The 12985-nt window shown below is 32.4% G+C and overlaps 1 protein-coding gene across 1 annotated transcript in view; it reads left to right on the top strand.

Moving 5' to 3' along the window:
* Window positions 1–11754, top strand: part of LOC107445955 (protein O-mannosyl-transferase TMTC1) — a 364666-nt gene extending 352912 nt beyond the window's left edge. Inside the window, exons 16-18 of the mRNA XM_071187075.1 lie at window positions 4227–4349; window positions 6411–6488; window positions 8735–11754. Coding sequence (XP_071043176.1) covers window positions 4227–4349; window positions 6411–6488; window positions 8735–8893 — 360 coding nt within the window. The 3' untranslated portion in view covers window positions 8894–11754. The remainder of the gene's footprint in view (window positions 1–4226; window positions 4350–6410; window positions 6489–8734) is intronic.
* The last annotated feature ends 1231 nt before the right edge of the window (window positions 11755–12985 follow it).

The following is a 12985-nucleotide window of genomic DNA, read 5'->3' as shown; positions in this document are numbered from 1 at the left end:
AAATTACAAGGCTACCGAGTTGAACAAAGGTAAACGTATACCCAAAATTGAGTCGGCTGTTAAACGGTGGTTATAAATAAAGGATGGTTGAGGAATGGTGAAAATTTGACAAGTCGTTTTTTAGGTTGGTGACGTCAGAAGACTGCTTTCAGACGCCTCGGTTTCAGTCCTCGTATAAATAGGATACTAAAGTTTATCAGCGAATGGAATGGCCAGCCAGAACTCCAAACCTTAATACTAATGACCATGTCGGGACTGTTAAGTCGTAACTCAACAAATTCACCCAGAAACCTCCCTTGGTTAAGAACTGACCCGGAAGACCAAATAATTTAAATACCATAACTGAGTGAGCTTTACAGGAAAGAATTTGAAACTCTTTTATCCAAATTATGTCAGCAGTTAAATAATATTTCTGAATTCCTATTTAATGAAATATATTGTTTTTTTTTCATAGATTACTTCATAAGTAATGCGCTAAAATGTAAAAGGTATCTGAAAATAAGTTAACTGCTTTCTGTAGCACTATTAAAAAAGAAAAAAAAATCTCTGATTTTAAATTCCTTTGAATGGTTTCAAATGTAACATACTAAATGGAGCTGTATTTTCAGCTAAGTATTGTGATCTCTACGTATAACCCTATATGTACCGGGTATTTTTCAATATACATACCGGGGGATAGTCCAATAACAATTTCGATGACCCACAAAGAATGCTAAATAGAAGTCAAATAATAAAAAGATACGGATTCCATCTTTTCTTCGATTAGTCTCAATAATTTTACACGCTGTTCAAAAAAATAACTTCAAACAGTTGAAAATCTAGAAATGTCTCATTAACATAAAATAGAATATCTCAACTCAAATTTTTCTCTTCGAAGTTATAGCTTTTAATTGGGAAAAAAAGAAATTTTTATTCAGCCGCAAGAGCATAAAAAGAAATAACAGATTTTGAACAATTTGGAACTTTAACATCGAAAATCTTTTTCTTTTTTTTTTTTTAAATTTTATTTCACATCTAGGGAGTGGCAACAGTTTTTGAAATACCAGATAACGGAATTGAAGCAATTATACTCCATAAGTTCGTGAATGTGAGAATCTTCTTTGTAATAGTCGAAAAAAAATCTGAAGTTGCTAAAAAAGAGTTATGATCTTGTGTGAAAAAAAAAATCTTTAAAATGTCCCGGAGGTTTAGAATTTCCAACTTTTTTACAGACATTCCTAAAGGACCTGTCGAAGAAACTGGTGTTGTTAATCAATGATATCCCTGAAAATACATTGTTTGAAAGAATTCTTGTTAAGGCGATAAGATAATTCTAACAGTTAAAATGAAACTAAGAAATATAATCAACCTCGAGTTCCCGTTTCATATATTTTTTTTCACTTATTTCATCTAATTTCTTTACTTTAGAAAAAATTTCTAGTGTCATTAAATCTGAAATTTGAAGGAAAAAAAAATTTTTTTATGGTGAAGAAATTAAGCGCTTTGGTTATTTTAACTTTAACTACTATTTCGTAATCCTTGTTGAAAACTCTAATTTTTTTTACAAATATTTATTTATGTAACATGAATCACAAATATTTTTGGGTAGATAATTTTTATTAAAATTTAAAGTTTAAAGTTTTTTATTAGTTTCAACTTTTTGAAAGAAAAAAAAATTGTTACCTCACGAAAATCGCGAAAAGTTCTGGGCCCGCCATAAGGATTTCAAATTATTATCCAGTAAATTAACCAAATATCAGAAGTATTCGCTAATTTTCGGAACTTTTCTTCCAATGCAAATCTAAAAAATTTCTTATGATTAATTTTTTCCCCATAGGAAACTATATTACTATAGTTTGTTTCAGTCTTATTTTGACCCATTGATTCTAATTGGTTATGATTATCGAAAATTACAGTAATCGAATAAAAATATTGATTTGTTTCGAAAAATTCATTTTGACGTAATTTTGAGGATCGAATTAAATATATATTTTTCTTTCCAGTGGAAAAAAATCTTTCACCAAAACACATTTTATTCGCCAATTTATGATTTTATCTCATTTAGCAAGGTGGTATTATGCTTAGCGCGGGCCCTGAAAAGTGTAATCTAATATAAATTACGTAAGAGTAATTTAAAGCATAATCTACTAAAGTTTAGAACCAAGTGGATTCGACTAAAAAATGCTTGTATCCAGTTTAAATCAATAGCCAAGAATGCGATATCATCAATAAAAATAATTCGGTGTGTTACTGTCCCAATGGAGCCGGGATAGCATGGTCGGTAGGGTGCTGGGCCCATGTCCGAGAGTTCGTTGGTTCGAACCCCGCCGTCCGAAGACTCCCCTTGTAGTAAATGGTAGCTGATGCACNAAATCCTGAAAAGTTCAGGGCCCGCTCTAAGGATTTCAAATTATTATCCAGTAAATTAACCAAATATCAGAAGTATTCGCTAATTTTCGGAACTTTTCTTCCAATGCAAATCTTAAAAATTTCTTATGATTAATTTTTCCCCCATAGGAAACTATTTTGCTATAGTTTGTTTCAGTCTTATATTATTTTGACCCATTGATTCAAATTGGTTATGATTCAATTGAATCATAACCAATTGGTTCAAATTTTTGAACACACACACAACCACATTGGTTCAAATTTTTGAACGAAAAAAATTAGTTACCTCACAAAAATCCTGAAAAGTTCAGGGCCCGCTCTAAGGATTTCAAATTATTATCCAGTAAATTAACCAAATATCAGAAGTATTCGCTAATTTTCGGAACTTTTCTTCCAATGCAAATCTTAAAAATTTCTTATGATTAATTTTTCCCCCATAGGAAACTATTTTACTATAGTTTGTTTCAGTCTTATATTATTTTGACCCATTGATTCAAATTGGTTATGATTCAATTGAATCATAACCAATTGGTTCAAATTTTTGAACACACACACAACCACATTGGTTCAAATTTTTGAACGAAAAAAATTAGTTACCTCACAAAAATCCTGAAAAGTTCAGGGCCCGCTCTAAGGATTTCAAATTATTATCCAGTAAATTAACCAAATATCAGAAGTATTCGCTAATTTTCGGAACTTTTCTTCCAATGCAAATCTTAAAAATTTCTTATGATTAATTTTTCCCCCATAGGAAACTATTTTACTATAGTTTGTTTCAGTCTTATATTATTTTGACCCATTGATTCTAATTGGTTATGATTATCGAAAATTACAGTAATCGAATAAAAATATTGATTTGTTTCGAAAAATTCATTTTGACGTAATTTTGAGGATCGAATTAAATATATATTTTTCTTTCCAGTGGAAAAAAATCTTTCACCAAAACACATTTTATTCGCCAATTTATAATTTTATCTCATTTAGCAAGGTGGTATTATGCTTAGCGCGGGCCCTGAAAAGTGTATTCTAACGTAAATTACGTAAGAGTAATTTAAAGCATAATCTGCTAGAGTTTAGAACCAAGTGGATTCGACTAAAAAATGCTTGTATCCAGTTTAAATCAATAGCCAAGAATGCGATCTCATCAATAAAAATAATTCGATGTGTTACTGTCCCAATGGAGCCGGGATAGCATAGTCGGCAGGGTGCTGGGCCCATGTCCGAGAGTTCGTTGGTTCGAACCCGGCCGTCCGAAGACTCCCCGTGTAGTAAATGGTGACTGATGCACGTTAAATCTGTCGAGTCGCAAAGTCCTCCATGTTCCCGTACAAATCAATACCTCTGAGGGTACAGGATTGGAGATTGATCGTTCTCTGATTCAGGTCAAAATTACGATATGTGTTTGAATGAATGGGTCCGCCCTATAAGCGGATGTGACGTATGGGTGTGGCAGAAGTCGAATCGCCCTCTGCCGCTGAACAGGCATACGAAACCAACCACCTAACTGTTCCAATATGTTTCCCAAAATTTTAAGGAACTCAAGTCAGGTGATGTTGCAGAGTCATCGAGATATAACAAAGTATATGAGTGTTCATAAAATCGGTCACACGTTCTTCCAGTCTAGTAAGTTTTGAAGTTATCTCAAGAGATAAAAAAAACCACTACATACTCATCAGACAGATGTTGACTGATCGGCAACATCAGACTACCCCGAACGTGCTGGCTCATGTTAGAAGAAAACACCTTAATACACCACACCCCCATCTTAGGGATGATCAATTTTCTGATTTCTTTAAGGGTGACTCGTTTTTTGTCCGGTTATTTTATTGTGATGATAAATACAACTATTCGGTTTGCAGGCTCTGGATACTATTTTAAGGGCCCTGAATTTGTGCTCACTGTCAGAACCCGCTTGTGCGAGATACCATGAAGAACACGGTGACATATTGAAAGATATGGATGATTTTGATGCTGCAGAAGAGGTAACTTCATTATCTTCTCTTACACTTTCCTCTTGGTTGCACAATTTTCCCACTCTCCACACATTCCCTCTCTCCGTTACCATGGTTGCAAGCAAGTCTTGCTTTTATTCCAACTTATTCGCATTATTCAGGTCGGCGGTGTTTTGTTTTCATAAACTTAGTGAATTATCACACTCATTTCATTCCGATGAAAGCAATTATTTCTTGAATCAGTTGTGAACTCATGCACCATGCACTGGATCTTCCCCACTTCAATTCCTGATGATTATTTTACAGATTTTAAAGAGACATTTCCTGTACAACATGTCTTGTCTTAAAAGCTTGAAATACGTGATAAGAAAAGTGCAACACATTTTCCGTATACCATTATACAAATCTAGTGGACTAAAAATCGAGAAAAACCTCCATTATCTTATATTAATGTTTCTGTTTATCGAGAAAAAAAAATTTTCAATTTTAAAAATATGATGCCATAATTCGGTTATACGCGAGGCTTTCAAAATAATAAAATACTCCTAGTGCTATACGACTATATTACCCTAAATGACCGAAATCAAGAGGATGTCGACATTCAGTGGTGAATCACATAGTCGATTATTTGAACGTCCAAAATATTTGTTACATCCGATTCGATTTTACAAAACGTATTCAATGCTAACGATATTCGTTGATATTATTATATTGATTCGATATTTTATTATCTGCTGAAGATAGATTAGGAGAAACATTAGTATTCGGAGTACCGGTTAAATGTGGCACTTGACCTTAAGAAAACATTAACGTAAGGCATACCGGGCAAATGTATACCGGGCAGTGGCATTTAACTAGACCTAGTATATACACTCTATAACAAAACAATCGAAGCACCAAGAAGGAGTTGTTCGATTGAAGCGAAAATTGGTGGACAGGTAGACAATGTACAGAATAGTAAATGATTAAAATTTCAGAACAATTGAATAATTTATTGCAGAGTTATAGTAACAAGTTCAATAAGGTGTTGACCCGCCTCTAGCCTGGATACAAGCTGCCACACGGCGTGGCATAGACCGATAAAGCTCCCGGATGGTCTCTTGCGGTATTTCCTGCCAAATTCGATCCAATTGTCGAACGAGGTCATCAACATTCCGTGCCAGATGCAATCGCCTTCCCATCATATCCCAGACATGCTCGATGGGAGAGAGATCTGGTGATCTGGCAGGCCAAGGAAGAGTTTGACAAGCTTGCAGACAGTTCATAGCAACACGTGCCGTATGTGGTCTGGCATTGTCCTGCTGAAAAACCAGCCCAGGGCGCTGCAAAAGGAACGGTAGCAAAACAGGTCTTAGGATGTCGTCGACGTACCGCTGTGCAGTAAGTGTACCTCTAATGACGACCAAAGGGGTCCGGCTGTCAAAGGAAATGGCACCCCAGACCATAATGCCTTGTTGAGGGCCGGTGTGGCGTGCAATAGTGAAGGCAGGATCCCCCCTCTGCCCTGTGCGTCTCCAAACACGTCTTCGATGATCGTCAGGACACAGTTGGAAGCGGGATTCGTCGCTAAAGACTATACGTAACCAGTCGGCATCATTCCAGCCATATCTGTTCAAAACTTTCATGCATACGAAATTTCAAAGCAATCGGATGATTGCTTCTTGGTGCGTCGATTTTTTTCTTATAGAGTGTATTTGGGACATTTAACAAAGCGACTATGTGATTGTCAACATTCACTAGTGGAAGTCATCAACCACCGAGCAGTTTCTACACACTATGAAGATTTCTAGATCAATCGGGATTTTACTCAGTGTTATAGAGCAATTTTATACAACTTACTGAGGTTTCTAGATCAGCCAAGGTCTTACTCAGTGTTATAAAGCAGCTTCTACCCACAATCGGGATCTTACTCAGTGTTTTGTGCAATTTTCGAGTTTAAAATATTTCTATGTTGCAGTTCTTAACATCAAGGTAGCCAAAGCATGATAACAATTTTACTAATTCTATGTTATTTGTTTAAAAAAAATTATAGTTAGTAGGTTTTGAGATTTATATTAATGCAGCATTTATGTACTTTTGTTTTTTGTTTAGAGTTACAAGATGGCGCTGAACTTGGATCCCAAACTTGCCAAGACGCATCAAAATTTAGCTGTCATCTACCACATGAAAGTAAATATCTACAGTTTATACAAAAAAAGTGCACTATTTTTATTTTCTAGTTATCCACATTCCGCTTTCATCTAAAAAAAGCTCATTTTAGGAACTAAAACTGTGGCAAACATTTTTAGAATTTGAACTTAAAAAATTTAATAAACATTTTTATAATTCATATGATGACATGTTTTAAAATTGTTTCTGAATTATGACTTGATAAACGCAATAAAATTAATGTAAAATTTAGAAAATACGAAATTATTGTCACAGTGACAGTTTTTCAGAATTACAATTCAACTGATATTTTTACAATAACTTAAATTCTTGAAAAAAATTTAAAGATTCACAGTTTTTTAAAAATCCGAAAATTTAGAGTAACAATAAATTTTTTTAGAGTTATACTAATATTTATATACTGATGACTTGATCTCTAAAACCAAGTTCATAGTTTCAAAATAAATGTATTTTAGGGTTATTTTCATATCCTTTAAGCTTTAAGAGTTTCGGCTCGACTATTTATTTTTTAGAATTATGACTCATAAAGCTCTAAAAATTAGTTAACTGGAACTATTTGAATCGGGGAGCCGTAAAGTAAGAACAGTTAATTTGTGATTAAACTTTCTTTCGGTTATGATTCAAGAAACAGTAGAATTAGAACCAAATAGATATGGGTTACCCAAATAAAAAGTGGGAGCGTATGATAGCATGAGAAATAATGTAATGACAGCAACGCCACCATCCAGGAAAAAAAAGGTAGTGGTAATAAAGGTTATTGGAAAATAAAGGTTATTGGACTCAACTAATTTAATAGCATCACATGACAACACTTAAAAGTGAATGTAAAGTAGAGTTAAGAAGGATGCACCCAGAACAGCTTGAGGCAAAATGTAATCAAGACTATTCCTTCGCATTTCATTCTTAGTATAGCAGAAATTGCATGAAACTCTATTATTCGATTAACTGTAGCCATTCGTAATAGATCATAGCGTTTTTTTTGACCTTAGTGTTGACAGCAAAGCTAAGGGCAAGGTGGCAGAAGTCAAATTCTTGGCCATAGATGGCGCCACTGGAAAACAGGAACAACCGCACCCTTCTGCCTCGACATACGATTGCATGCATGCGTAATACAACGTGAATGAAGCACAAATAAAGTACAGAAATAAACGGACCATATTTTCCGTTCTCTAAACAAGAACCTTCCTCAGTGTCTAAACACCAAATGTCAGTAGATAAGTAAAAAATGTGCAGAGTGATATAACCAATGGGAACAAGCTGAAAGAAGATAATAAAAAGAAAGGTGATGAGAAACATAGGTGAGAGAATTTGTCTTTTCCTGGGGCAAAGAATTAAATTAGAACAGATTTTTAAATATTGGGAAAGGTTGCGATATTAGAAAGATCATTAACTAAATTATTAAAGTGTTTCAAAATATGGTGTGATTCCCAAAAATCAAACTTGGTAGATAAATGAATGATTTTGAAGAAAACTCAAACCTTTGATTATTTTTACTATAAAGGGATATTAAACGATCAGAATATTGAATTATTCTTACAATGAGTATTATTACACTCTTCCTCAATGCTTTGAATACTAATTTAATCTCATTACGGAACCCCCTCCCACCTCTTTCTTATCTTGGTCAAGTTTGTTCCTATTAATAAAACCACTCAGCAAGCGTTTATCTTTCTTATCTTCTGCTTCTCGACTGTCATTAGACAACTAAAGAAGGTTCTTGTTTAGAGAACCAAAATTATTGTGTGTTCCATTTTTGTGCTTTATTGAACTATACGTTCACTTTAAATACTTTCATGAAAAGTAGTTAAGCAGTTATGCGTCCTGCAGTGGACCGATCGTAAAGACACGGTTCCCAGTAGAACACCGAAGTCAAGCATCACTGGCTGCTGTCAGTAAGCGGATGGGTGGTCACTTTGATCAGCCTGGGACCGAGGGTGTGCGGTATAGGTCCTAGAGTCCCCTTGCCCTCAGGATAACCATGGGAGGCTCTCGTGGCCTTCCTCTCCATGTAACGCAAATGCGGGTTAGTTCCATTAAAAAGTTCTCCACGAAGGCAACTTTCTGCCAATGTTTGATCCATGAGTTCCCTTGTCTTCTGGATTGGGTTCAAAATTACAAAGCTACGGAGTTGAACATTAGTAGTCGTAAACCCAAAAACATTGGGTCGGCTGTTCAACGACGGTTATAAAATAAAATGTCCTTACATACTCTCTTCAGAAGAAATAAGTTTGTTTTATTTTTTTTAGGGAAACTATTCATCTGCTCAGTACCATTACCAAGAAGCTTACAAACTAGACTCCTCCCCCGAAATCCTATTGGACAATATGAGGAAACTACAGAGACGTATATTTAATGTGCAAGAAAACACGTGTTGGAGGACAGACACGACATGTATAATAGAGTAAAATTTTCTCAAGAAAGTGTGAAAAAAAGAATGTGCATCCTATACGTGACAGATGTTTCGCCAGAATTGGCAGAATTGTTCACTGTCCCACAAAGTGAAGGGTCTTAACAGACGCATTTCCATTCTGTTTCACGCCAAAGATTGGCGAAGCTGAAAAATATGTTCTTCGCGCATATATACCTTTTTTTATTGTTATTTTGTTGAAGGCATCTGCAAATTGAGTGGAGTTTTGAGAATTACAACTACGAGTGAATCAAATTTGTGATTTGTTATGCTGAGAATAAGGTCAACTGCAAATGAATGAATAATTTAAATGTTTAATTTTGATTTGATGATAATAGCTAACTTCATATGTAACATCAATTATTCTTATTTTTTTATGAAGATCTATTCATCTGCAAGTATATTAACAATCACCTTAAGTTCAAGTTTAATATGAATCTTAGTTTCTAAGCAAGCGTTACGCATCACAAAATATTACTTTTGAAAGAAAATTGCTTTTTTGTAAATATTAAGAAGAAACGTCAATTAAATTCTAAGTCATATAAAAACTCTACAAAAAAATAAAGTATCTAAAAGTTTAACTTTTTATTTTAATACGATAAAATATCAAATATGCGAATATTAAATTGTTTTTACTAGGAAACTAAATATTGAAAAAAAAACATGTAAAGCTTGTGTGTCTTACATTTTTTTTAATTAACAATTAATTTATCCAAATTTCAAATTTAATTATTTGAAATATTATACCTACTCAAATTTCATACGCCGAATCATTGAAAAAAAATTGATTCGCATAAATGAAGCCTCTTCTTTAATTTCTATTTTAAATAAATTAAATTTAAAATGTTAAGTTAAACGAAATATTAAAATATACATTCAAAACATAAATTAAGCAAAATATCAAAATTAATATCAGTTCCATAGTTTTACATCTAATTTTACAAATAAGCATTTAACATAAGTAAACATTTAATTTCTGATAATCAAAAATTTCTATTAAAATCAGTAAATCAGTAATAAGACAAAATTTAATTTTAATCTCTTATTTATTGAAACAAGTACAAACAAAATCATTTTGAAAATATTTCTAATCACAAAACGTGATCCATTTCAAAATGAATTTTTTTCTCAGTTATTAGCATTCACAATTCAGAAAAAAACAATATTCAAAAGAAGTTAATGAATGCGTAGCAATTAGAAACGTCTATTTATGACTTTTTTTAAAAAAAATATTGAATTTGTTCTCGAAGAATGGCAACACTGGTGGAAGAGTAGTTTGTAAGAGATAGATGCATGTGTTGTTTATATAATGATTTTGAATATTGTGTGCTTTGAATGTGATGGATTGTAAAAAGTGTGTTTTAGCGAAACATGAGTAGTTCCTATATGCATGAAAATTTTGAAAAATAATTTTCAAAATAGCTCGAACAATCGGAAATTCTAATTATTTATAACCAGAGTATATAATTTGTGTTAAATTCAAGATTTTTTTTTCTTTCATAAAAAAATGTTTTCTGTAAGACTGTCGTCTGCATGGTGATAATCAAATACGAAATTAACTATATCTTTTTTTTACGAACGAATTTACTATATCTCCTTAAATAAAAATGACGTAAACAAGTTCTTTTTTATACAAATAATTACATATTTCAAAAAGCTTAAGGATAAGTTCCTTTAATCTGTTTCAAAAATTCAGTAACCGTGGTATAATTAAGAGAACAGGCATTTTATGGCTGCGCGATTGTACCACACTTTTTTACCTCCTTTACCATGTTTCCGGTAAATGTTTTTTTCCGCTCAGTATGTTTCAATAAAAAGTTGACAGCCGTAATGGCTCAGGGAATAGACCCATCACCTTCCAATGAGGCGAACTGGGTTCGAATCCCAGCGATGACTAGTCGATACGAATTCCACATCCGGTTTGCACCGACCACAGTGCTGATATAAAATATCCTTAGTGACAGACGGGTCATGGGTTCAGAGTTCACTTGTCGTCAGGCTAACCGTGGGATGTTCTCGTGGTCTTCCTCTCCATGTAACGCAAATGCAGTTTAGATCCATCGAAAAGTCCTCCTCAAAGGAATAGTTCTTTCTATACTTGATCCAGGAGTTCCTTTGTCTCCTGGATTGGGCTCTAAATTACAAGGCTACGTAGTTGAACATTAGTAGTTGTGAACTCGAAAAATTGGGTCAGCTGTTCAACGACGCTTATAAAACAAACTAAGAAGTTGAAATATATCTGCGTTAGGGCAAAGCAAAATTTGCTGGAATCATGGTAAGGGAGAAAGTGTGGTGAGTGAGAAAATCGTGTAACCTTCAGGCGCCAATTCTTTTTAGAACAAGTATAATTATGTTATCATTTCTACTAATAATTATTCCTAATAATCTAAGTAATGCATAAAAAGTAATTTAAAAGCAAAATAATGTAAAAAATTGTCCATGCTCTATTCAGGAAAAATTTTGCGACATGAAAATTTTTAATTGCCTTTAAAAATGTGGGAATTTCTACTAACCTAATATTTTATTTGAATTCTATAAAAATTAAGTCGGTTTTTTGTTATCAATTTTTTTTCTCGAAATTAAAACTCAAAAATAGAATACTCTAGAATGTCACTCACGAGAATAATGTAGTACAAGAAGACTCTCTAGCCTCCAAGATCTATTTATGCGAAATTTAAGTATGTTAAAGGACCTTTAACAAATTAGTTTATCGTAAAAACGGACCCTCCACAAAATATTTTTCTTAAAAATGGAAGTTTCATAACAATTTTTCTATTTTAAAATTTTTGATTCTTGTCGGTGACATTTTTAATTCATAATTGTAAAGCTTCAACTACTTTTAAAGCAGCGTTTTAAAAAGTACTTTTTTAGCACTTTTACAACAAAAAAAAACAGTATTTTAAGAAAAAAAATCCGATCTCCCAGTAATTTTAAATTCGGAAGATAATGAGTAAAATTGTCGCAAAATCATAAAAAAACAGGACCCTTTTTTCTCAAATGCATAAATTTATAATCTGTCTACGACTTTATAATTTTATTATTACTAAAATTTATCCTAAATCTACTATATAATATATTCTATTATAAAGAAAAATTTTCAAATCCTTTTATTAAACACAAAATTATTTATTTGCATTAAAAGAGAGAAAGTGGCGTAAACTTGAATCTACGGTGTTTTAACTCATTGCACTTTTTCTCGGTTAACAAACAGCATCGATTTTAACAATTCGAGCGCGCTTCACTAACTCCAGTTTTTAAAGAACACCCATTATCTTATATTGGAAAGTATTTATGTATAAAAACTTAACGTGGTTGATAAATGACATTCTGGGGTATTATTTTTGTTTTGTTAACTAAACGAACGAATCTAATTTAAGAATTCTGTGATACATAAGAAATTCAAATTGTATCAGTTTATTTCCGATGAATCTTGAGTAACTTTTAATGATAAGAAAAGCACTTTTACGAATTGGAAAAGTTTATTTCTTGTACCGAGTTTATTTCATTACTTTATATTAATTCCAGCAGCAGATTGAAAATAAACGATTGATCCAACTTTTACCAATACTTAAAAAGTAATAAGAAAAATATTTATGAGATAAACTAATTTTTCTAAATTAACGTTTATTTTAATTTCTGAATGAATATTGCTTTTATAAAAATGCGTTTTTAAAAAACATAGTATAATATTCATTTGAATTTAAATGAAGAGTTAAGAAAATAGTAGTATGTTTATATTTAATCTTTTAAAATTATTGATAGGTTACTTTTTTACCTTTTGCTTATAAAAAAACGGTTTTAAAATAAAAATTTATATTTTCTTTTTTAATGCGTATGGTAATGTTGCAGATATTTGTGCATTTCACATTTTAAAACATTCAAAATATAAATACATTTATTATGCCTTAAACCGAAAAAAATTTTATTTAAATTATAATAAGTGTTGTAGATTTATTTCCGACAAAAATAAAACAAAATTAGATGTTTACGATATGTTATGGATGTCTTGTGTATGTACTTGGAAACCAGTACACACATACTTTGAATTCTTATCCTTTAATTTCATAATATGCTTAAATTTATAAAAAAC

The sequence above is a fragment of the Parasteatoda tepidariorum genome, chromosome 10 (assembly GCF_043381705.1).
Source record: "Parasteatoda tepidariorum isolate YZ-2023 chromosome 10, CAS_Ptep_4.0, whole genome shotgun sequence".
NCBI lineage: Eukaryota > Metazoa > Arthropoda > Arachnida > Araneae > Theridiidae > Parasteatoda > Parasteatoda tepidariorum.
This window is presented reverse-complemented; position numbering and strand designations above follow the sequence as displayed.